The sequence below is a fragment of the Marmota monax genome, unplaced genomic scaffold (genome assembly GCF_021218885.2).
Source record: "Marmota monax isolate L192 unplaced genomic scaffold, Marmota_monax_Labrador192_F-V1.1 WCK01_AAM20220418_F8-fsc00022, whole genome shotgun sequence".
Classification (NCBI taxonomy): domain Eukaryota; kingdom Metazoa; phylum Chordata; class Mammalia; order Rodentia; family Sciuridae; genus Marmota; species Marmota monax.
The window spans coordinates 25,979,236-26,005,790 of NW_026695215.1; the positions used below are offsets into that span (position 1 = coordinate 25,979,236).

General features: G+C 37.3%; 1 protein-coding gene across 8 annotated transcripts in view; it reads right to left on the minus strand.

Annotated features, from left to right (window-relative positions):
- Nucleotides 1–26,555, minus strand: part of Dock3 (dedicator of cytokinesis 3) — a 680,226-nt gene that overhangs the window by 93,849 nt on the left and 559,822 nt on the right. For all 8 annotated transcript variants that reach the window (XM_058574833.1, XM_058574836.1, XM_058574835.1 and 5 more), the window contains exons 15-22: nt 25,076–25,200; nt 23,414–23,576; nt 22,823–22,929; nt 22,113–22,284; nt 21,646–21,743; nt 18,907–18,990; nt 17,758–17,858; nt 7,778–7,859 (exon numbers count right to left, since the gene is read on the minus strand). In XM_058574833.1, the coding sequence (XP_058430816.1) occupies nt 7,778–7,859; nt 17,758–17,858; nt 18,907–18,990; nt 21,646–21,743; nt 22,113–22,284; nt 22,823–22,929; nt 23,414–23,576; nt 25,076–25,200 (932 nt within the window). The remainder of the gene's footprint in view (nt 1–7,777; nt 7,860–17,757; nt 17,859–18,906; nt 18,991–21,645; nt 21,744–22,112; nt 22,285–22,822; nt 22,930–23,413; nt 23,577–25,075; nt 25,201–26,555) is intronic.

The following is a 26,555-nucleotide window of genomic DNA, read 5'->3' on the forward strand; positions in this document are numbered from 1 at the left end:
TTTTGTCTGTCTAATTGCTCTGGCCAGTGTTTCAAGAACAGTGTTGAATAGAAATGGTGAAAGAGGGCATCCCTGTCTTGTTCCTGTTTTTAGAAAAACCTTCAGTTTTTCTCCGTTTAAAATAATGTTGGCCTGAGGCTTAGTGTACATAGCCTTTATGATGTTGAGCTGATCATATGATTCTTATCTTTAAGTCTATTGATGGAATGAATTACATTTATTGATTTCTGTAGAAGATGGAAAGATCTACCTTGCTCTTGGATAGGCCAAATTAATGTTATCAAAATGACCATACTACCAAAAGCACTATACAGATTTAATAAAATTCCGATCAAAATCCCATTGACATTCCTCATAGAAATAGAAAAAGCAATCATGAAATTCATTTGGAAAAATAAGAGACCCAGAATAGCTAAATCAATCCTTAGCAGGAAGAGCAAAGCAGGTGGCATCGCTATACCAGAACTTAAACTACACTACAGAGCAATAGTAACAAAAATAGCATGGTACTGGCACCAAAACAGGCTGGTAGACCAATGGTACAGAATAGAGGACACAGAGACTAACCCACAAAATTACAATTATCTTATATTAGACAAAGATGCCAAAAACATGCATTGGAGAAAAGATAGCCTCTTCAAAAAATGGTGCTAGGAAAACTAAAAATTCATATGCAACAAAATGAAATGAAACCCCTATCTCTCACCATGCACCACTTAACTCAAAGTGGATCAAGGGCCTAGGAATTAAACCAGAGACTCTGAGTCTACTAGATGAAAAAGTAAGTCCTAATCTTCATCATGTGGGATTAGGCCCCAACTTCCTTAACAAGACTCCTGTGGCGCAAGAATTAAAGCCAAGAATCAATAAATGATATGAAATCAAATTAAAGTTTTTTTTTCTCAGCAAAACAAACAATCTGTGAGGTGAACAGAGAGCCTACATCCTGGGAGCAAATCTTTACCCCTCACACATCAGATAGAGCACTAATCTCTAGGGTATATAAAGAACTCAAAAAGCTAAGCACCAAACAAACAAATAACCCAATCAACAAATGGGCCAAGGACAAATATATTAAAAAATGTTCAACATTCCTAGCAATCAGAGAAATGCAAATCAAAACTACTCTAAGATATCATCTCACTCCAGTCAGAATGGCAGCTATTATGAAGACAAACAACAATAAATGTTGGCGAGGATGTGGGGAAAAAGGTACACTCATATATTGCTGGTGGGACTGCAAATTCGTGCAGCCAATTTGGAAAGCAGTATGGAGATTCCTTGAAAAGCTGGGAACGGAACCACCATTTGACCCAGCTATCCCTCTCCTTGGATTATAACCAAAGGACTTAAAAACAGCATACTACAGGGACACAGCCACATCAATGTTTATAGCAGCACAATTCACAATAGCTAAACTGTGAAGCCAACCTAGATGCTCTTCAGTGGATGAATGGATTAAAAAAGTGGCATATATACAGAATGGAATTTTACTCAGCAATAAAAGAGATTAAAATCATGGCATCTGCAGGTAAATGGATGGCGTTGGAGAAGATAATGCTAAGTGAAGCTAGCCAATCCCCCCAAAAACAAATGCTGAATGTTTTCTCTGATATAAGGAGGCTGACTCACAGTGGAGTAGGGAGGGGGAACATGGGAGAAATAGATGAATTCTAGATAGGGAAGAGGGGAGGGAGGGAAAGGGAGGGGGCAGGGGATTAGCAAGAATGGTGGAATGTGATGGACATCATTATCCAAAGTACACGTATGAAGATACAAATTGGGTGTCAACCTACTTTATATACAGAGATATGAAAATTGTGATAAATATGTGTAATAAGAATTGTAATGCAAAAAATAAATACAGTACGTGTATAAAGATATGAGTTGGCGTGAACATACTTAATAAACAAAGATATGAAAAATTGTGTTCTATATGTGTAATAAGAATTGTAATGCATTTGCTGTTGTGTATTTAAAAAAATAAAATCAATTAAAAAAATAAATAACTCAAAAAAAGTAACATCAAAGAAACAAATAACACAATCAATAAATGGGCTAAATAACTGAACAGACACTTCACAGAAGAAGAAATACAATCAACCAAAAAATATATGAATAAATGTTCAATATCTCTAGCAATTAGAGAAATGCAAATCAAAACTACTATAAGATTTCATCTCACTCCAGTCAGAATGGCAATTATTGAGAATACAAGTAATAATAAATGTTGGTGAAGATGTGGGAGAAAGGTTCACTTATAGATTGCTGATGGAACTGTAAATTGGTGCAACCACTCTAGAAAGCAGTATGGAGATTCCTCAGAAAACTTGGAATGGAAGCAAGTTATCTCACTCCTTGGCGTATACCCAGAGGATTCAAATCAGCATATTACATTGATGTGGCCACATCAATATAGCAGCTCAATTCATAATAGCTAAGCTATGGAATCAACCCAGGTGCCCTTCAACAGATGAACAGAGAAAGAAAATGTTGCAAATACACAATGGAGTATTGCTTAGTCATAAAGAAGAATGAAATTATAGCATTTGCCAGTAAATAAATGGAACTTGAGGCTATCATGCTAAGTGAAATAAGCCAATCCCAAAAACCAAAGGCCAAAAATGTTCTCTCTGATATTCAGATGCTGACTCACATTAGTGCACGGAATGGAGGAGGGGAGGTTCACTGATTGGACAGGGTGGAGTGGGGGGAAGGGAGAAGGGATGTGATTAGTAAAGACAGTAGAATGAATCAGACATAACTTTCCTATGTTCATATATGAATATGTGGCCAGTGTAACTCTATATCATGTACAAACACAAAAATGGGAAGTTATACTCCATGTATAACTCCATGTATGATATGTCAAAACACATTCTATTGTCATGTATAATTAAAAAGAACAAATTAAAAAAGACAAAATTAGAGCTTTATAATTATACATAGTAGTTGGGTTCATTCTGACGAACTCATACATGCAAGGAAATTGATTTCAGTTCATGATGCCCCCTTCCCCTATCCCTTTCCCCTCCCCCTTTCCCCTCCACTCTCCCATTCTCCTTCCTCTACTCTACTATAGTTCCTTTTGCTCATCTGTTAATTTATATTTGAGTGGTTATTTATGTTATCTTATTCTTCCCTCCCCCTTTCTTTTATTTTATTCTAGCTTTTACATGAAAGAAAACATTTGAGCTTTGAGTTTCTGAGTTTGACTTATCTCATTTAGCATGATATTATTCATTTCTATCCATTTACAGGCAAATACTATAGTTTCTTTTCCTTTTTTTTTTTTTTTGGTTCTGGGGATTGAACTTAGTGAATGCTTAACCAATGAGTCACATCCCCAACCTTTTTTTATTTTTTTTTAAATTTTTTATTGTTGGTTATTCAAAACATTACATAGTTCTTGATATATCATATTTCACCCTTTGATTCAAGTGGGTTATGAGCTCCCATTTTTACCCCATCTACAGATTGCAGAATCACATCAGTTACACATCCATTGCCCAACCTTTTTTTAAAAAAATTATTTTTATTAGAGACAGGGTCTTGCTGATTTTGCTTAGGTCCTCACTAATTTGCTGAGGCTGGCTTTGAACTCACAATCTTCCTGCTTCAGTCTCCCGATCTGCTGGGATTACAGGTGTATGCCACTGCGTCCAGCATCAACCATAATTTCATTCTTCTTTATGGCTGAGTAGAACTCCATTGTGTGTGTGTGTGTGTGTGTGTATATATATATATATATACACACACATACATATATACATATATATATACACACACACACACACACACACACACACACATATATATATATGTAGAAAAATATATATCTTTTGGGAAAATACCAAGGAGTGGGGGTCATATGGTGGTTCCATCCCTATATCTTTTTTTGGAATTTCCATATTTCTTTTCATAGTGGTTGTACTAGTTTGCAAAAGCGAAAGCACACAAGTGTACTTTTCTCCCCACAACCTTGCAGCATTTATTATTGTTTGTATTCTTCATTATTAGATACTTTATTTTTAAAAAATTTCCCCCAAAATCCAAATTGTCACTAAGCAGCAACTCTATTCTTACTGGGAGAAAAATCAAATATTTTACAACTATTTTCTGAAATTCTGGAATTAAGGAGACACAGGCTATTATGGAAAGAGCTGAATTCAGGATGAAAAGAAAATTAAGTTTCTCAAGTCTGAAAATACAAGGCTTCAAGGCAAAGATACAACTACTTTTGAGTTTATTGCAAGAATATCCTTTAAGGAGTCTTCTGTATCTTTTGAGAAAAAGCCAGGGTCTAGTGCAATGCCTACCTTCTCATCAGAGGTCACAGAAGTCTGGAGAAAACTTGTCACAGATTGTATAGAAGCTGATGGTCCTGACATATTCATTACCCACCATTCCCCATCAGGACACCTTCCATAAGTAACAATATAGAAGACAAAGTTCCCACAAAATGGCTTGGGAGCAGAATGTGATCCTAAGGAGTCCCTGCAGCTTGGCCCATGCTTATGATCTAGCTCCAGTAGCCTTTTATTTATTTATTTAAAATATCTATTTATCACAGGAATTGACAAAACTCAGCAGCAAAAAATGTGCTATCTTTGTGGAACACCTCCTCAAAAGCCATTCTCAAGTCTATAATGATTCTCCTCTACAAGTCACTTATATGTGAACAAACAATATAACAAGAAAATAATCCCATTATCATCAGAACCTGTTTTTAAAGGTCATGATTCTGAAAGTGAAAGGAAAAATGGGATTGTGAGTAGCAAATATATTGAGTAAATAGTAATAAAAATATTTTTCCACAGTTTAAGATGCTAGAATGAGAGGTATTGGGTCGGAGCATGCTTCCTGGGAAGAAGGATGAAAACAGGATTAGACAGAGTTACTAATTTGGACAAGGAAACTTGCAGAGTGAAATATGCAAGTGAAAAAGGAGAAATGGGATGATAAAATCTTAATGTAAGATGCATGAGAGCAACTGTGAAATGTCAAGAGCAAGTATGAAAGTATCTCAAAAAAGTGTTCCCTGAAATGGCACTCTTATTCCTAATGAAAACTGATCTTTTCCAGAATCCTCCACTTCCATAAATGGCCTTGTCATCAATGCAACTAAATCCAAACCCCTTAGAATCAGACTCAATTTTCCCTGTCATTTCACATATCCAATATAGCATTAGAAAGTCCCTGATTTGTCATATTGGCTGCCTTGGAAACCTAAGCTTTTCTTGAAAACCTTTCCTTGAAAACCTAAGCTTTTTATTTTTTATTTTATTTTATTTTATTTTTTTTATTGGTTGTTCAAAACATTATAAAGCTCTTGACATATCATATTTCATACATTAGATTCAAGTTGGTTATGAACTCCCAATTTTACCCCAAATACAGATTGCAGAATCACATCGGTTACACATCCACATTTTTACATAATGCCCTATTAGTAACTGTTGTATTCTGCTACCTTTCCTATCCTCTACTATCCCCCCTCCCTCCCCTCCCATCTTCTCTCTCTACCCCATCCACTGTAATTCATTTCTCTCCTTGTTTATTTTCCCATTCCCCTCACAACCTCTTATATGTAATTTTGTATAACAATGAGGGACTCCCTCCATTACCATGCAATTTCCCTTTTCTCTCCCTTTCCATCCCACCTCATGTAACCTAAGCTTTTTAAACATGCCGCTTTCTCAGCCTGGAATGCTTGTCCCCCAGCTCTTAATACTCATTTTAGCTCAGAGGTTGCTTTCTCAGAAGCCTTCCCTCAGCCCTTGATCTGAAGTATACCTTCCTCTCCAGACAGGCTATCCCAAAGTCTGATTTATTTCCTTCATAGTAGTTTTTTAAACCAACCTTGTGTATTTATCTGTTTTACATGCTTATTGTTTGTCTTTAGCCACTTGAATGAAGGCTTAGCCTTTTCTGAATGGGTACATGTTGAATTCCAAAGGGGCCAATACAATTTGTCAGATGTATGGCAGGTCTCAAGCAATACTGACTGCACAATTATCAGGGGAAAACTTCTGTGATGCTTTCTACAGTATCTCTAAGCAATTAATTCAGGGGCTCATATAGAATCTTGTGCATTTAACTCAACTTTTGTGCTTTCAATTATGATAGGGGTAACAAGTGCTAGGGTTCTGAGAACAGAATCTAGGTCCTAGCTCTCACATTACACTCAGCACCCTGTTCTACATCTGTGTTTTTGCCTACTTCCCCTTAGGATACTGCGGATGTGTTCTTCAAGGGCTTGGATGGTCTTACTCTTTTTTGCATCTTAGTACCCAGAAATAATGGTGACTCCTCAGTTGATATTTGTATAAAGGATGGTAGAAATGAGACTTGTGGCTTCAGATTTTTACAAAACATGCAGAGAACCGGCAGAGTATACACATAATCTATGACTTGATTTTGACCTTTCAATTTATTCTTCTGAAGAACAAAAACACAGGCCCTATACTTGGTATAGATGATGTAAAATTAAAAGAAGAAGAGAAATAGCAGAACTACTTTGCTGCCATTTTTATTTTATTGGTATGTGGAAAGGATGGGAAGATATTGTGGAAAAACAACACAAAAAAGTACAAGAAAAGACAGGGACAGAATGAAAAAGCATGGTTTTGCTTCAAGTTCCCAGAGGACACAACAGCTTTCTGGGAAACTTCTGAGCAAAAAAGAGACCAATAGTGTTATATGTGGTTCTCTATAACAGAAGCAGTAGCCATAAAAAGACGTTACCAGATAGTGAAGTTAAAGACAGTTCCATGTGTTATGGTTTGGATATGAGGTGTCTCCTAAAAGCTCATGTGTGAGACAATGCAAGAAGGTTTATAAAATAAATGATTGGGTTATGATAATCTTAACCCAATCAGTGAATTAATCCCTTTGATGGGATTAACTGAGTGGTAACTGAAGGCAAGTTGGGTGTGGCTGGAGAAGGTGGGGCATTGGGGGCATTCCTTTGAGGTATATATTTTATATATGATGAGTGGAGTCTCTCTCTCTGCTTTCTGATCATCTTGTGAAAGCTTCCCTCTACCATACTCTTCTGCCATGCTATTCATCCTCACGTTGAGCCCTGAGGAAGGGAGCCAGTTATCAATGGACTGAGACCTCTGAAACTATGAGCCCTCAAAAAAAAACTTTTTTTTCCTCTACAGTTGTTCTGGTCAGATTTTTTAGTCATAGCAGCGAAAAAGCTGACTAAAAGACCATGTCAACTAGAATCACCCCCCAATGTAAAAACAGGGTACATTGTCAGGGAACTTGTTTGAGTAGGGGTTCTAACAGGTGGCCTAGACCATGGAAAAATCAAGTTTCTTCCTAAGGCTAAGGTTTTTAAATGATCTTCTTTTCAATATACCCACATACATTTAGTTCTTTTTAATAAAATATTTCCAAAAAATACTGTTTAGTAACCACCAAAGAAGGAAACAGTGTTAGAAAATCTTAATTCTAATCAATATTATTATCAACATTGGCTTAGAAGGCGTTAACAATATTTTAGTCAGTGGACTGGACTGATACTGATCTGGCAAGAGAAAATGACCAGCAGCCATGTATACATTATCCTTCCTTCCCACTTCAGTATTATCAGGAATAAAGATCTTCTGGGCACAATTGAGGTAAAGAAACAGAAATTATGTGGATCAAAGCAGTCATTCCTGAAAGCAGGATATCTACACTTGTTTTGCACACTATACCACTGAAATTACTCACATTAACTTCAGGTTTGGTCTCCTTATGTATGGTAAACTCAATACATTACCCGCATGGCTTCCTGAATATGGTCCTGCCGAATCAGTTCTGCTGAACAGTCCATATACCACTTCAAACAGCGGATGAGCTCCCTAGAAAAGAGAAAAGTTACAGAGATCCCACTTCAGTCTAAAGGCAATGCAGACTAAAATGTTTAATTAGTCAAACAGGAAATTCAGCACTGAATTAGTCAAATAGGAAATAATATTCTGTTGATGAGCTAGAATGAGGTAATGAATCCATTTCAGCTGTGGAATTTTGAGATTATCTGAGACAAATATTCCTTACCCATAAGGCATTGCCCAAATTTTAATCAGCAATTACCATCACTCTTTCCCATTCTCCTCTTCTCAAAGACTTGGACTGAATGTATACTTTGTTTCCCTTTAAAGCCTGTCTTCAGAACCTACAGCACTGATTGGTAAACAATGGACTCTGAATTAAAGCAAACAGTTCCATATGTCATCCCATCCCATCTACTTCATTTCCTGAGGACTGAGTCACCCAAGAGGAATGGAATTTCTGGGTCAGTAGGTCTACATATTTATATGGCAAGAGACCACAGAAGAAAGAAAGAGTACAGATTGTGGTCACATCTGAGACCAATCAGTATCTAGTCCTGCATCCTTAGGCAAGTTATGTCCTTCACTGTGCCTCATTCTTTTAATTTAAAATATGGAGAAAATAACAGTACATCTCAAACACAAAGTACTTAGTGCAGTATCTGCTCTCCAAAATTATATCAAAGTATCAGAATTCCAATGACTCCACAGCATTGCCACTGTTGGGTTTTATTTATGTTTCAACAACTGTGCTATTAATTTCACTTAGGAATAAATATAACTAAGGAGGTAAAAGATCTCTAAATTGAAAATTATAAAACACTGAAGAAATAAATTGAAGAAGAACTTACAAGATGAAAAGACCTAACATGTTCATGAATAGTCAGAATTAATATCTTCAAATGATCATATTACCAAAAGCAATCTACAGATTCAATGAAATCCCCATCAAAATACCAATGACAATCTTCACAGCACTAAAATTTACATGGAAGAATAAAAGAGTCAGGATGGCCTAAGCAATCCTGTGCAACAAGAGTGAGACTGGAGGCATCACAATACCTGATATCAATTTATACTACAGAGCTATAGAAACAAAAAGAGCATGATGTTGGCATAAAATCAGGTATGAAGGCCAATGGAATATACTAGAAAACACAGAAACCTACATAAATTCAGTCATTTGATCCTTGACAAACTTGACAAAAGCATACTTTAGAGAAAAGACAACACTTTAAACAAATTGGTGCTGAGAAAACTGGATAGCTATATGTAGAAGAATAAAACTAGATTTCCTACCTCTCACCCTGCACAAAAATCAACTCAAAGTGGGCCAAAGACCTAGGAATTATGTCAGAAACAGTGAAACAGCTAGAATAAAACATAGGAACAATGCTCCAACACATAGGCATGTGTTGCCTGTGTGTTGGTCATGGGCACCAATTACCTTAATAAGACTCCTGAAGCTCGAGAAATAAAACCAAGAATCAATAAGTGGGATAGCCTTAAATAGCTTCTGGGTTGGGGATATAGATTGGTGGTCAAGTACTTTCCTGCAGGCAAGAAGCCCAGCAACACAGGGGGGAATATCTGGACAAATGAAAAAGCTTCTACACAGCAAAGGGAAAAATCAAGAACATGAAGAGAGAGAGCTACAGAATGGGAGAAAAATCTTTGCTTGTTATGTGGTATATACACAATGAAGTTCTACTCAGCCATAAAGAATAATTAAATTATGTCATTACTGGCAATGCATAAAACTGGAAAGCATCATGCTAAGTGAAATAAACCAGACTCAGAGAATCAAAGGTTGAATATTTTCTCTCATATGTGGAAGCTAAAGAAAAAAAAGAAATTTTAAAAAGAGTATCTCAATAATAGAAGGGAGATCAGCACAGTAGAAGCAGGGGACCAAGGAGGAGGGAGGAGGGGAAGAACAGGGGAGTAAAGTTGACTGAATCATGCTATGAGCATGTAATGAATATATCACAATGCATTCCAATTTTCTATATAACTAAAATGCACCAATTAAAAAACAATTAAATAAATAGAAGGAAGATTAATAGAGTAAAGAAAGAAGAACAGGGGTGGATAAGGAGAGGGAAAGGGGTAGCATTGGGGATTGAAGTGGAGAAAATTATGTTATATGCATTTATGAATATGTCAAAATGAATCCCATTGTTATTTATAATTGTAATGAACTAAAAAATAAAAAACAATTTTAATTTGTGCTAATTTCATAAAAGAAATGGTTATTTCTTATTGTTTCAATTGTCTTAGATAATATGTTTCCCATATTTGTTTATCAATTACATTATTTTTTTTAGTGACTGTCTATTTTTTTTGGCATTTACTTGAGAATGCTGTATTTAACTACTCAGATGTTTCTCATAGGAAAAGTAAGACTTATTATTAGCAACCTCACCATCATTTCTTAGAAGGAAAAGTACATCAACTATGTAATAAACTATGGTTTAAAATGTCAGCCGAAAGCCCACAGTTAACATCATACCCAAAAGTGAAAGACTGAAAGCTTTTCCTCTAAGATCAAAAATAAGACAAGGATGCTTGCTTTTGCCACTTTTTTTCCCCAACATGTGCTGGGATTTCAACCCAGAGCAATAATTAAGAAAAAAATAAATAAAAGGTACCCAAATTAGAAAGCAGAATGAAAAATTATCTCTGTTTTCAGGTGACATGATCTCAAATGTACAAACACTAAAGACTCCACTGGAGGCTGGTTACAGTGGTACATGCCTGTAATTTCAGCAATTTGGGAGGCAGAGGCAGGAGAATTGCAAATTTGCACCCAACCTTGACAACATAGCAAGACCCCGACTCAAAAAAAAAAAAAAAAAAGTGCTGGGGATGTAGCTCAGTAGTAGACTACCCATGGATTCAATCCCCAGTGCTGGTGAAAAAAAAAGTTAGACTAATAAATGAATTCAGCAAAGTTTCAGGACACAAAACAGCACAGAAAAAATGAGTTGTGTTTCTGTATACTAACAATGAACAATCTGAAAAAAATTCCATTTATAATAGCATCAAAAGGAATAAAATATTAGGAATAAAGGTAAGGAGGTGAAAGACTTGTACACAAATAGCTACCCAATATTGCTAAAAGAAATTAAAGAAAAGACCTATACACGGAAAGACATCCCATGTTCATATATTGAAAGACTTAATGATGCTAAGATGTCAATACTTTTTTCTTTCAGAAATAGAAAATGCCATGCTAAGATTCATATGGAATCTCAAGGACACAGAATAGCCAAAACCATCTTGAAGAAAAAGAACAAAAGTCTCATACTTCTTGATTTCAAAACTTAGTACAAAGCTATTGAAATTAAAACAATGTTGTACTGACATAAAGACAGATATCTACAATAGTGGGATAAAACATCCTGGAAATAAACCTTCCCATGGATGGCCAAATAATTTTCAACAAGAATGTCTAGTCCATTCAATGAGAAAAAGACCAACAAATGATACTGGGAAAATTGTGTATCCATGTGCAAAATGAATAAAGTTTGAAACTTTTCTTATACAATATACAAAATTAACTCAAAATGGAGCAAAAACTGGACAAAAAAAACCTCCTGAAAGAAAACAGGGGGAAAGCTTCATGACACTGGATTTAGCAATGATTATTTATAAATCATACAACTTACAAGATGCCAATACCCGGAGAATATAAAGAACTCCTACATCTCTATGACAACAACAACAAAAAAATCTGATTAAAAATAACAAAAGATAGATATTTCTCCAAAGAAGACATATAAACGGCTAATAAGCAAACAAAAAGATACTCAACATCACTAAGTATTAGGGAAATGCAAATGCAAATGACAAAAAGATACCACTTCACACAAATTAGGATGGCTACTATCAAAAAACCAGGTAATGGGGCTGGTGATAGAGCTCAGTTGGTAGAGTGCTTGCCTCCCATGCACAAGGCCCTGAGTTCAATCCCCAGCACCACACACACACACACACACACACACACAAAACAAACAAACAAACAAACAAAAAAGCCCCAAACAAACAAAAAACAAACAGGTAATAGCAAGTATCAGTGAGATGTGGAGAAATTATAAACTATGTGTTCTGTTGGGAATATAAAATGGTGCAGCTACTAATGAAAACAATATGGTTATTTCTCAAAAAATTAAACAGAATTTCTATATGATCCAGACATTCCACTTTTGAGTGAATACCTAAAGAAGTAAAATCAGGGTCTTGAAAATATATTTGTAGAGGTCTGACCTACACAGCGTGGCCTGCCAATCCAGAGAGGAACACAACGCTGTTGTTTCCTATTCACCAACATGTGGCTCCACCCAAACTGCCTCCATTTTGGGACATTGCAGTCACTGTCATAGCCCTCACCATGCAGTAATCTCCACCACGGGACATCAAACAGGGCCAAGAGGCAGCTGCCCATTGCAGCACTGTATGCCACACTGCAGCATCACTAAATAGGCCACCCAATGCCATGGTACAGTCCATCCTTTCAGCCCCATCTCTGAAAGTGGTTGCCTCCATCTTGGGACACCTCCACTGCCATCTTGGGTTACTTATGCTGCCTCTTCCACCATCTTTAGTTGGGGCAGCTTCCACCTTGGGACACTGACTAGGATCTGGAAGCCCAACATCAAGGTACCTACAGGCTTGATGCTACTGCCACCACCAACTAGGGACATGGCCGCTTCCATCTAGAGACAACAACCAGGACTTGGAAAACCATCACCAAGGCCCATGCACCAGAGGTATCTCTACTAGGTGCGTTAACAGACACTATCCTGTTGCAGAGGTACTGGGGAGCCTTGGATGGGGTTGCCTCTCTTGTTTTTCCTCCTGATAACAGCCAACTTCTTTTGACTACCTTTAATTAGTCCTATGATCTAATACCTCTATATTCTCATGTCCTACTTCATAAACATCACAGCCTACCCCTCTGTCTGTCTACCATTAGGAACTGTAAACCATTATGCAAACTTACTGGTTATATGGTAGAAGATAACTGAACTCATCATTTCTGTTTATAGTTTCCAAATAGAAGCTAATTGATTTATGGCTGCATATTGGTTGTATTGGGTGCTATTAACATTGATATACCCTCCCCTCACTTAAAGGTGAGATATTGGCAAACTACAGGGATACTACAAGACTATAAGGTAGAAGCTGCAATAGATCTGCACTGCAAGAGAGGAAGACACATAGACAACATGAAAAAACAAGAGAGAAAGTACCCCAAACCAAGATACTACAACAATAGAATCCATCAACAGTGCAGTAGATGAAATGTCAGAGGAGTTCAGAATGTATATAATTAAAATGGTCTGCGAATTAAAGAATTATCTAAGTGAGCAAATACAGGCAAAAATTGATCACTCTCAACAAAGAGATAAGAGAGCAAATACAGGTAGAAGATGATTATTTCAAGAAAGAGATGGAGATTCTGAAAAACAAACAAACAAACAGAAATCCTGTAAATAAAAGGAAACAATAAACCAAATAAAAAACTCAAGCATCACCAACAGACTAGATCACCTGGAAAACACAACCTCAGACAATTAATACAAAATATACAATCTTGAAAATAAAGTTAACCACACAGTGAAGATGGTAAGAAACCATGAACAGAACATCCAAGAATTATGGGATAACATCAAAAGACCAAATCTAAGATTTATTGGGATAGAGGAAGGCACAGAGATTCAAACCAAAGGAATGCACAATCTCTTCAATGAAATTGAAAGAACGAACAAGGCTCATCATCGGAGCAAATGCCTGTTTATTGAGGAACAGATCTGCATATTTATAGAGCCAGGGGTCGTTTGACAGTTGGCATGGGGTGCTTTCTGATTGGTGGGTAGGATCAGGTGAGCCAGCAGGGCTCACCATTGGACAGCTCTTCTTGGGGGATGTGGAAGTTAGTCTTTGGAGCCGGGGCGACTCCCAACAGAAATAATATCAGAAAATTTCCCAAACATGAAGAATGAATTGGAAAATCAAATACAAGAGGCTTACAGGATATCAAATGTATAAAATCACAACAGATCTACACCAAGGCACATTATAATGAAAATGCCTAGAATGCAGAATAAGGATAGAATTTTAGAGGCTGCAAGAGAGGAATCAAAGACCAATTTGGATCTCAGCAGATTTTTCAACACAGACCCTCAAAGCAAGAGATCTGGAACAATATATATCAAGCTCTGAAAGAAAATGGATGCCAAGCAAGAATTTTATATCCAGCAAAATTAAGCTTCAGATTTGATGATGAAATAAACAAGAGTTAAAAGAATTTACAGCAAGAAAGCTGGCACTACAGAATATTCTTGGCAATATTGTTTTTCATTTCCTCTTCATGGGTGAAGAGGAAATGAAAAACAACAATGAAAAATCTGCAAAGGGAAGAACTACACTAAAGGAAAGTCCAATCAAAGAAGAAACCATGTGATGTTAAAAAAAACAAAAATAAACTAAAATGACTGGGAATACAAACCATGTCTCAATAATATCCCTGAATGTCAATGGCCTAAATTCATCAATTAAAAGACATAGACTGTGGCGAGGATGCGGGAAAAAAGTACACTTATACATTGCTGGTGGGACTGCAAATTGGTGCAGCCAATTTGGAAAGCAGTATGGAGATTCCTTGGAAAGCTGGGAATGGAACCACCATTTGACCCAGCTATCCCCCTTCTTGGACTATACCCAAAAGACCTAAAAAGAGCATACTACAGGAACACAGCCACATCAGTGTTTATAGCAGCACAATTCACGATAGCTAGATTGTGGAACCAACCTAGATCCCTTCAATAGATGAATGGATGAAAAAAGTGGCATTTATATACAATGGAATATTACTCAGCACTAAAACATAACAAGATCATGGCATTTGCAGGGAAATGGATGGCATTAGAGCAGATTATGCTAAGTGAAGTTAGCCAATCCCTAAAAATGCTGAATGTCTTCTCTGATATAAGGGGGGTGACTCAAAATGGGACAGGGAGGAAGAGCATGAGAAGAAGATTACCACTAAATAGGGAAGAGAGGTGGGAGGGAAACGGAGGGAGAAGGGGATTTGCACGGAAGATGGAAGGAGACTCTCATCGTTATACAGAATACATGTATGATGTTGTGAGGAGAAAACAAAAAAGAGAAGTGTGTCTCATTAGATTGGGAGGGGAAGGGAAGGGGGGATAGGAAGGGCAGCAGAATAAAATAGAAATTACTGACTATATGACCAATGTGATTCTGCAACCTGTACAATCAGAAAAATGAGAAATTATACTTAGAGGATCCAAAATTTCCAACCAGAAAACTTCTAGAATTAATAAATGAATTCAGCCAAGTAGCAGGATATAAAATCAATACTCATAAATCAAATGCAATTCTATATATCAGTGATGAATCCTCTGAAAGACAAATTAGGAAAACTACCCCATTCATAATAACCTAAAAAGCTTGGAAATCAATCTAACAAGTGAAGTGAAAGACTTCAACAGTGAAAACTACAGAACACTAAAGAAAGAAATTGAAGAAGACCTCAGAAGATGGAAAGATCTCCCATGTTCTTGGATAGGCAGAATCAATATTGTCAAAATGGCCATACTACCCAAAGTGCTACACAGATTCAATGTGATTCTAGTTAAAATCCCAATGTCATTCCTTATAGAAATAGAAAAAGCAATCATGAAAATCACTTAGAAAAATAAGAGATCCAGAATAGCCAAAGCAATCCTTAGTAACAAGAGTGAAGCAGGAGACATCACAATCTTGAAGATATTGATAAATTTCTAGAGGCATATGACCGACCCAACTTGAATCAAGAGGACAAAGAATATTTAAATAGATCATTTCAAATAAAAAAATGTAACAAAGAAAGAAAATTTAAACAGATCAATTTCAAGCAATGAAACTGAAGATGCTCTCAAACGCCTACCCACATAAATACCTCATAGTCAACAAAGATGCCAAAAACATGTATTGGAGAAAAGATAGCCTATTCAACAAATGCTGCTGGGAAAACTGGAAATCCATATGCAGCAAAATGAAACTAAACTAAACCCCTATCACTCATCATGCAAAAATCTCAAAGTGGATTAAGGACCTAGGAATTAGACCAGAGATCCTATCCCTAATAAAAGAAAAAGTAGGCCTGAATCTTCATCATGTCAAATTAGGCCCTGACTTCCTTAAAAAGACTCCTAAAGCGTAAGAAATAAAATAAAGAATTAATAAATGGGATGGATTCAAACTGAAAAACTTCTTTTCAGCAAAAGAAATAGTAAGGTGAAAAGAGAAAGCCTACAGAATGCGAGCAAATTTTTACCACATGCACATCAGATAGAGCACTAATCTCTAGGATATATAAAGATCCCCCCCAAAACTTAACACCAAAAAGCAAACAACCCAATCAACAAATGGGCTAAGAAACTGAACAGACACTTCTCAGAAGAAGAAATACAATCGATCAACAAATATATGAAAAAAATGTTCAACGTTTACAGAAATGCAAATTAAAACTACTCAAGATTCAGTTCACTCTAGTCTGAATGGCAGTTATCAAGAATACAAGCAACAGTAAATGTTGGCGAGGATGTGGGGGAAAGGCACACTCATATATTTCTGGTGGGACTGAAAATTAGTGCAATCAATCTGGAAAGCAGTATGGAGATTCCTTAGAAAACTTGGAATGGAACAACCATTTGACCCAGCTATCCCACTCCTTGGTCTATACCCTAAAGACTTAAAAACAGCATACTAGTACCACAGACACTTCAATGTTTTAGCAGCATAATTCATGATTTTTAAACTATGGAAGCAACTTAGATGCCCTTCAATAGATGAATGGATAAAGAAATTGTGATACATATACACAATGGAATATTTCTCAGCATTAAAAGAGAATAAAATTATGGCATTTGCAGGTAAATGGATGGAGTTAGAGAATATCATGCTATATGAAATAAGTCAATTTCAAAATACCAGGGACCAAATGTTTTCTCTTATAAGTGAATGCTAATCCATATGGAGGGGGGTGCACAGGGATAAGTGGAGGAACTTTGGATGGGGCAAAGGGGAGAGGGTAGGGGACAAAGAGGTAGGAAAAATGGTTGAATGAGATTGATATCACTGGTACATGTATGATTGCACAAATGGTGTGGCTCTGCTTCATGTACAACTAGAGAACTGAAAAATTCTGCTCCATTTGTGTACAATGAATCACAGAGCTTCTTACTGTCATGTATAACTGATTAGAACTAATAAATAAATAAATACATAAACAACAACAAAAAAGATATATTTGTACATTCATATTCATTGGAGCACTTTTAAAAAATGCCAAAAGGTAGAAGTAATCCACTTGTCCATCAATGGATAGACAGATGAATAGATAAAATGTGATTGATTTTATATAAAAATATATAAATAAATATATATACATATATAATATGATCTGACAAATGCTACAACATGGATGAAATCTGAAGAAATTATGTTCATTGAAATATCTACTCACAAAAGGACAAATACACTATGATTCTTCCTACATGAGGAACTTAGAGTAATCAAAATTCATAGAGATAGAGAGTAGAATGGTGGTTTCTAGGGGCTGGGAGAAATGGGGAATAGAGTTATTGTTAACTGTTACAGAGTTTCAGCTTTATATAATGAAGAGTTCTGGAGATGGATAGAATTCTGGTGATGGTTGTACAACAATACGAATGGCACTGAATTATAAACTTAGAAAATGGTTAAAATGGTAATTTTTATGTTACATATATTTTACCAATATTAAAAACATTAAATTTAAAAAGTCAACTGAATGTGGTTGCAGGCTGAACTTTTTAAAAAAGTCTTTCTTGTTACTCAAACAAAAGTCCTAATAATAACACTAAATGCAACTTACTTATATGCCAGGGCTCCAGCAAAGTGCTTCTGGATATATGTATCCATTACTGGTCGGAAGTGGAAATACTTGATATCTCGGAGCAGGTTGATGATGAAAACCTGGGAGAGATAGTGCTTAGGTCACCAGGGTTCACTGGAGGCTTCAGACCTATCTCTAGCCAGAAACAGATTATCTTTTTCAAGGAATGCAAACTGTCAGTGTTTTGTCTATTGTTCCCCATGGGAAATAACTATAAGATTTCCATTCTCTGTTTTTCTCTTCTCTCACTCCCAGTATCCCAATCAGATCCAGAGTTCATTAGTTTGTGCCTGTGTTATTCTGAGCCTTTCCCTTTACAATAATTTTGAGTAGTACAATATGGATCAAAATCAGGGACAGGCAAAACACTATCTGTGTTGTGGCATAAACACTAAAACTTGGAAACCTGATGGAAAAAAGATTGTCTTGTGAGCCACATCAAGCTATGGAAGGCTGTGCCCTTTAGAAATGGGGCTGGTGGCAAGCGGCAATTCCAACTCTCAGCTTGGTTCCTAATCATGTAGATTGCAGTATCTGGTTTTTCTTGAATGAATATACAGCCATCTGGTGGGACAAGATATATTAAGAAAAATGCACTAAACATTAGAAATCCCTGTCAGTTCTTACTAAAACAACCTTCTTATACTCTGAATCTGAAACAACTACATAGAATGAAAGAAGGAGAGAACCTCCAGAGACCTCTGGAACTGCACAGGGTTTTGGAGACTATCATGAGTGAGTCTCTGCTTTTCCCAGTGGTTGTATTCTACTTTGTTGGTGAAAAATTGACCATCTGTTTTCCTCTACTAGTCCCTGGGCCTCTTGCTGGTATAGGTCACTACTGCTGGAGCTAGGCAACCCTGCAATAGTGATAAGATGGAGAATTCAGAACTATAAAGCCTAGATTTAAACCTGACCAAGCTTAATTCTTCAAACCTGATCTTGGAGAGATTTGCTTGGTAGGTTGGTTGGTTGGTCTTCCTTGGGTGACACTTCTCAGTCCCTTTTCATTGGAAATATCTGCAGCTTTTACTGCCTCATTCTAATAAGTTAGGGTGTTTATTTAAAAAGTTTTGAAGCATGTGATAGGAATAATTAATAAAAATGAAAAATCAAGACGTGACTTACCAGAGACTGAAAAACCAGCAGGCCATATTTTTCTGTATTATCATCCAAAATCACGAAGAGTGTATCTAAGATGTCCTGAAGAAACTGAAACAACATCAAAAGCAGAGGGCTCACGGCTCAGGAACTTGCATGCATGGTCAAATTCCCATATACCAGTGAATTTCACTCTTAATAAAATGAAATATCTAGAATCTTAAAACAGGACTTAAAAACTGTCTTGTATCCTGTCTTCACCTAGCTAAGGGATAAGTAGGTGGACAGGGGGGTGTTTATAGCCCAAAGACTCTGAAAAAGACCTAGGAAGCTCTTCCTGTTGAATAGGTTCTAAATCTATAAGGAAAGAGCTATTAACTTAGACAAACAAACAAAGAAATAAATAAATTGGACACCCAGGCAGAATAGCAGATTCTGATGCAAAATTTGAGAAAAAGAGCTCAATTTCTTGGGTCTTCACAGAGCTTACCAGTCCCTTACTCTCTACTGTGACCTAAATATATAGGGTACATTTGGATGAGGTGTGGCAAGTTAGACTTTACCTACAGTAACTATTTTTTAGTTTAGGAATTAGTATTCTAGGAGAAGGGAGAAGGCAGCCAATGAGGACTCTCAGTGAAAGTAAAAGAAATCTGAGAGTGTTCTTTATTGCTGTTGCTTTTTGAACATATGGCTTTTTTCTTCTTTTTTAAGTTAAAAAAGAGAGAAACTAATAAATACTGATAGATCCTTAGAGTCTAAAAAGCAAATATAATACTTTGCCAGTCAAATCCCAAGTTAAATGATATAATATTTATAATTTATTTCAAACAATATGAAGTGGAAGTGTAGATTAGAGTGTTGATGGGTCAGGTAACGAGTTAGTGGTTCTTGGAATTAGATGAGGGATACCCATAGGACTCTTTTTATACTATTTTCAACTATTGGGTAAGCTTGAAATTTTTCTAGTAAAAAAGTTTAAAAATTAAAAACGTCAGCATATGCTCTTTATATTCTCTTCTGGTGAATCAAGACAAATTACTGATATTAAAACCTGATATGCGGGGGGCTGGGGTTGTCGCTCAGTGGTAGAGCACTCGCTTAGCACGTGCGCGCCCTGGATTCAATCCTCAGCACCGCATAAAAATAAATAAAGGTATTGTGTCCAACTACAACTAAAAAATAAATACTTAAAAAAATTCTTAAAAAAATAAAATAAAGCTTGATATGCTGGTAGGATGTTTTCTTGTCAGGAATATGACAATTCCTTCTCTTTTTTGTATTAGGGATTGAACCCAGGGGCGGTTAACCACCAAGCCACATCCCCAGCCCTTTTTTATATTTTATTAGAGACAGGGTCTCCCTGAGTTGCTGAGGCTGGGTTTGAACTTGCAATCCTTCTGCCTCAGCCTCCCAAATTGCTGGGATTACAGGTGTGTGCCATCGTGCCTGGCTATGACAACTCTTTCTTAAGAAGACTACAGATTTCTTAATACCTTATCTGCAAACCTAATATTTTTATGTGTAAAAGGAAAATATGAGTATCAATTTATCTCAGATTTCAAAACTACTATTAGTCTATGAAGAATTTTTAAAAAATTCTATGATAATTAGATCAATTCATTAAAACCAAATTCATACATTAACTTTATAAAAGTACAGACTTTAAAAACTAGAGCTCTGAAATGAAAGTATAGACTGTGCATCTATGCTAACTGATTTGTGATGGCAGAGCTAAGGAAGCTCATTATGAACAGAATGTCTTCTCAAGATTTAATCTGTAGCCTATATTCTGTTGCTCTTGCTGATGATTGAAAGCATCTCCACCTTCCTCAGTAGAGTTCAGTTTGTTGTGTGTAATTCACCTACTGGGTTTTCACCACCAGCAAGTGTCTGGGTGGGCTTACGTTACAAATGGGTGGCCTAGAGAGGTCATATAAAAACAACTGGGAACTGGTGGTATTGCTGTCAGCCTGCTTAAGGTCATTAGATGAGAAATGTCATAAAGGTATCTGGAGGAAGCAGTTGAGGTAGGTGGGTAAAGGTTTCATTAGCATGGACTTGAAGTGAGAGATGGGGCAAAATCAGCAGCTACAGATGAATGAATATTATTCAGAGTTTGAATAATTAGGAAAGTAGACCCAGAAAGACATTAGGTTTGGGTTGAGGTAAAAGGTTTACAAAGTAAGGAAAATGAGAAAGAGGCCTAAAAGAAGGCAGAAGAGACCTGAAGGAATATAGGCAGCAAAAAACACAGGGATTGGTTTTGGGAGGATGCTTTTACCACTGCCCTTTACTAATAATTTTTCTCTCAGTGAAGAAAATGGGTTTATAATTATAATTAAAATATAGTCTTTAAAAGGTTATAAACTTGGTATGATAAATACTTTTTTTCTTTTTGTGGTACTAGAGATGGAAGCTAGGGCCTGTGCATGCTGGGCAAGTACTCAACCCCAGCCATTTTAAATTTTATTATGAAAAAGGGTCTTGCTAAGTTGCCCAGGCTTGCCTCAAACTTGTAAACCTCTTACTTCCCAGTCCAAGTAGCTTGGATTACATCTGGCTATACACTTTTATTAAAAACTAGCTAACAACAAACTGAAACAAAATGAAACAGAACAAGAAAAACCTCCAAGATATTCCTATTCATCTATTACGTATCTGGAGAAATAGCCTTAGAGGCTTACTAGCAGAAATCACGGGGAGTTAACGTCTTTTACCCAGATTCTTTCCCAGCAGTATGTTTGCACAAAATAAAAGACATACCTTAACAATTTCCTCCCCACTGACATGCCGCAGCCTCCCTAGGATGTCCATGATCCGGTCTGGAAAGGCCTTCCATTTCAGTAGAGCAAGGAGGTCCACTAGAAAGCAAGCCCAAAAGATGGTGAATCCTGGCTCTTTCAAGGTTGAGCAAGGCCAAGACTCCCCAAGACAAGAACAGGTGAAATCCAGAGGAAGAGAACTAGCCATGAGCATCATAATGGACTCTTTAATGCTAAGGTCAAGGCCAAGATCTATCTGTGCACCCTGTATGTGCACTCTGGTGCTACTAACACCATGGAAACCTCATAGGCTGCTCTTGCTGAGGGACTCCATCAACTTCAAAACAAAAGAAGTCTCTTACTCTGGTATGAAGAAGTAATACTCTCTTGTCTCCCTCAACATGCACTAGCAATGTGGAACCAACAACTGAGGACAGTGGAGGGCACCTTGCAGGCAACATTACCTACCATTTTGGGTGAGTTTGGTAGAAGAGAGCTGTGTGGAAATGAAGAAAGACTCTTTGGTGCTGCGCTGGAAGATGAGGCTTGAGGGGATATTAGGGCAGCCATTGTAGTCTTCCTTGCAGCAGGGCAGGCCCAGGTACAAAGCATGGTTGTTAAATGTGCTATTCTCATCACACTGTAGATGAAAAGTAGAGAACTGAAAATGTTTTTGGAGCCATGCCATGTGGAAAAATCAGGTCCCAGGGAATTTCTGAGCTGATATTTGCTCTTATCTTCCTAAGGCTATACCTTTTGTCTCAGGTCGTTTTGGAAGAGTGCTTTCTGTTTAGAAACTTCCCAGAACATTTTACGTGCTTTTTAAACAAAACATGGAAAGGAATGTGGCCTCCACCCGTTGTACAAACAAACTTGGGTGGCAGCTAAGCTGTGACAGCAGAACCATGATCTCAAATAGCAGGACTTAGAACTTAACTAGCCCGGACAACAATGGCATAGAGGAGTCAGTAATAAATTTTCATCCAATGAAGTGGGAGGTTGGAAACAAAAGGCCTGTTGGCATTAAAACAAAAGCCTGCCCACAGCTGTTCTGTTTTCACCCATCACAGCGCTACTCTGACTCCTCTGACCTGCCCAATAAAACCCACCTGAGAACCATGTGTGAGAGTTGCCACAGGAGGTGAAGGGTGGGGATGAAAGACAGCCAGACACCATACCTTGTACACATAAAGCTCATGAATATCATCTGAGAGGGTGGTGCCATCATCACGCATCAGGGGTGAGAATGCAAAGCCAAAGAGTTTCTTTTCCCCTTTGTCTTTTGCTGCAACCAGAGGTAAGTGTTAGCTATTTTTGCCTTTCATTTTGCTTTTTAATAGAAATTCTTTTTGTGTTTGTAACCTCCACTCTTTTGACCCTTCTTTCATTAACTAGGTAGCAAGCTGACTATAGAAACGATGAGAAACGTACTAGAACAAGCTTCCATTTATGCCCCAAGACATACAGGCTACCTAAATACAAAGAGAAACTAAACTGCTGGTCTTGATGACCTAGGAGTTCTTTGAGAAGCAGTTTAATAGTGCAAAGGAAAAATCCAAAGGAGAATGATGCTAGATATTTCAGACACTAGGAAGGCCCATGGTTCTTTTACACTCCAAAGAACACCCTCTAATAACATCTGATCTCTGAGTATCCATTTATTCCTAAGTCCTCCTTTTCCTGCCCCAATAAGAATTCTCTTAATTCTATTCTACAAAAGAGAGTTATATTCATATCTTCAAGGGAATGTGAAGGGGAGTCTCACTCACTGGAACAATGTCTGAATTCGAAGCGCAGGTGGGAGCCCCGAAATCTGTCAATGGGGATAGGCAATTTAATAATTTCTCCCCAGCGAGGACTGTTACTGTGATAGAGGACAAAGGAGTGATAGGAACTTCTATTTGGCTCTCCTGAACCCAAGCTGATGCAATCCTGTAAGAGAGAAGCAAAATAAGGTGTTATTTTCTTGAAGGGAGTGCCTGGATTCTGTGTATCACTAGGACATTTTCTCCTGTGTGAAAGTTTTATTTTCACATCAGGCTAAATCTATGAAATGAGAGTGTACTTGACTTAAATTTAATACTTTTAGAAACAACTGTGTGGATGGTATAAACAATTAGCAGTCACAATTGCTCCTTGTTTTCCTTGGGGCAGAAGTTACCACACACACTGCTTGGTAAATTGGAGGGAAGCTAGGTAGTGCATCTGAATCACTAACACAGACTCTTTATCTTCAATGAGAAAGGAAACAGTAAGTTCCATGAGAGAAGTCGACTACACAGCATTGCACCATATCATAAAGAAATACTAAATTATAAATCAAAAGAGCTTGCTTTCTTAATTTTCTTTAGTCCAGTGTAGGACTTGCATTTTAGATCACCATTTACTGACTTTCCTTGGATATAAACAAGGAGGGCCAGATTTAACTTGACCTGTTCCCAAATGTTGCCATGAAGATATAGTCCCAAGAGTACCTGGGCCTCTGTCCTGGAGGACAGGAAGCTTTGGGCAACATGATCAGGAGCATCTCCCTGACACACAGGAGCAGCATGACTGACTAATGGCTTTGCTACTTTTGACACTTTCCATGCAAACCATGGACATGCCAAGGTCCTTCTGTTTGGTTTTTAAAATGATACATAAATTACTGTTTTCATCACTGTTTCAACATTCTCCTTTATTTCTGGCTTGCTTCGGAAGATGTTATCAACTAGTTTTACCTTTTCCCCTTTCAAATGGGAATGATCCCTTCTGCTCTGCATGCCTCACTGGGACTGTTGCCACTGTTGCCAATACACAGAAGTGAGACTTATTTGCACTGCAAATGGTGCCTTGTTACTAACCAGGAACTTAACTGTGATATGTCTAAGGGAAAAACTGACAATATAAATATTGCATACCAGGTCTCTGTTTTCAATGAAGAGTGCCAGAGGATCCTTGTACTACATGAGCTGGAAATAATGTTCCAGGACTGAGTTTGCTGTTCTTTAATTCATAACTTGGTACCAGCCAGTGAGTGTCTAAGTTTTACTTATGACCAAAATGCAAATATAATTTTCTAGGTTAGCTTAAGAAACAAAAAGGCAAAATAGAACCTAATAACTATTACCAAAGTAGGCAAGTTCATGTGAGGCAGAATGGCAGAAGAGGTAACATGTAGGACAGAACTAGAGGGAATAGGTATAAATTGAAACAGGAGGGATTCAGGTCAGACACTAGGAAGAATTTCTGCAAAGGCAGATGACACTGGAAGTCACTATCAAAGCATACTATAGGGTTTCCTTGAAGAAAGGGAAAGGGAGAGAAGAATGTATCTGGGATGATTTGAGTTCAATCCTGCCTGAAGGAAATGGACTTCTAGAAAGACCATAAGAACACACCAGAATTATTACATTGGCCTCCATTCTACATGACCGACTGGCAAGCCTTACCTTCAGTATTTCTCCATCTGCATAAAGCACATACATGGTCACTTCAATATTCTTTTGTACACTCTTTCCCCCTCTTTCAAAATCCCCCTTCTCCAGGGTTAGGTACAGGTCATTACGGATATCACCTGCAGGGAAAGAAATGCCACGTCCTCATGACCATAGAAGTTACACTGCCCCATTTACATGGAGAAACAGGCTAGCATTTGGAACCTCAGGGGCTTGAGTGGGTGCTCAGGGCATTCCAAGCTTGGTTAATAACAATGAACATTCTACCAACATCAGTGCAGCACTCACGATGGTTAGTCATATGTTCTCTAAGTCTGAATCATAAAGATAACCCCTGTTTTATCCAGTGTAGAGAAACTTCTCTTATGCAATCTAAAACACCCCAAAAGGGAATATTTTAAACTCAGAAGGAATAACACTTATTAATTATGTCTGTTTTATTTACTAAAATTTATTTATTTATTTATTTACAATTCCAAAACTTTTTGAGTCCAAATGGAGTATATACCCACCATTCCTTCTGGAGACTTTGCTCCAATTACCTTCCCTGCTGGAGTGCCCAGCTAAAGTCCCTGGATGACCTGTCAGTTTTTCTTTGTTTTGTTTGCAAATGCTCTGGGAGTAGATCACTCTCCAGGAACACAGAGTGAAGGCAATGGGGCAGCAATCTGTTACGCTCTTGTTGCTTTCCTGTGCTCTGACTCCATTCTATTCGTTCATCTCTGTTACTCAAGATCTGGCAGGAGAAACTCAAACTATTAGGTCCAGAATGAACCAAGTCCCACCTGCCTTTTTAGGAAGGTGAATTGAAAGAAAACTGGGCTCCTTGTTCAAGTATAAGAAGAGCTTATTAGGCTGCTGTAAGTTTATAAATCTGTAACATGGCCAGTTTTATTCACATAATTTTATAAAGAAAGGCTTTTAACTTTCTAAAAAATATAGTAACACCATGGGGAAAAAAACTTCAAAGGAAGAAAATAGCAGAGGAAAACAGGTAAGAACAAAATGAAGATGTGTTAGCTGCTTATAGAAACCATCTAGGAGGTCACAGGAAGTTAATTTGCGAAGCAAGCCAATTCAGAAGGCAGACATTCTTTCTACTTTCAATTTCTTAGAAAAATTGGCACAGTGAAATATATTTATTATCTAGAATTGCAATGACAGAAACAGGGCTTGGTTTTGGTTAGCAAGTGAGCTTTCTGGTTTAGTCAGAGATAGATGACAATGTCTTTTCTGACCAACTCTCAAATTGTGGAAGCATCTGAATATCTCTCATTATTGAAATTGCGATAGAACAAGACTGGCACATGTGCAAGACTTTCTTTTTGGGTCTTCATGACATGTCCTTCCAGTCTTCACGTCACCTTCCTATTCTAGGAGTGCAATCTTGTAATCACAGTTATTTGGATGCACAAGTTTTCAAAGTATTTTGGCTCAAATAGAGAAGAGCAGCTCAAGATAAGTACTTAATTAT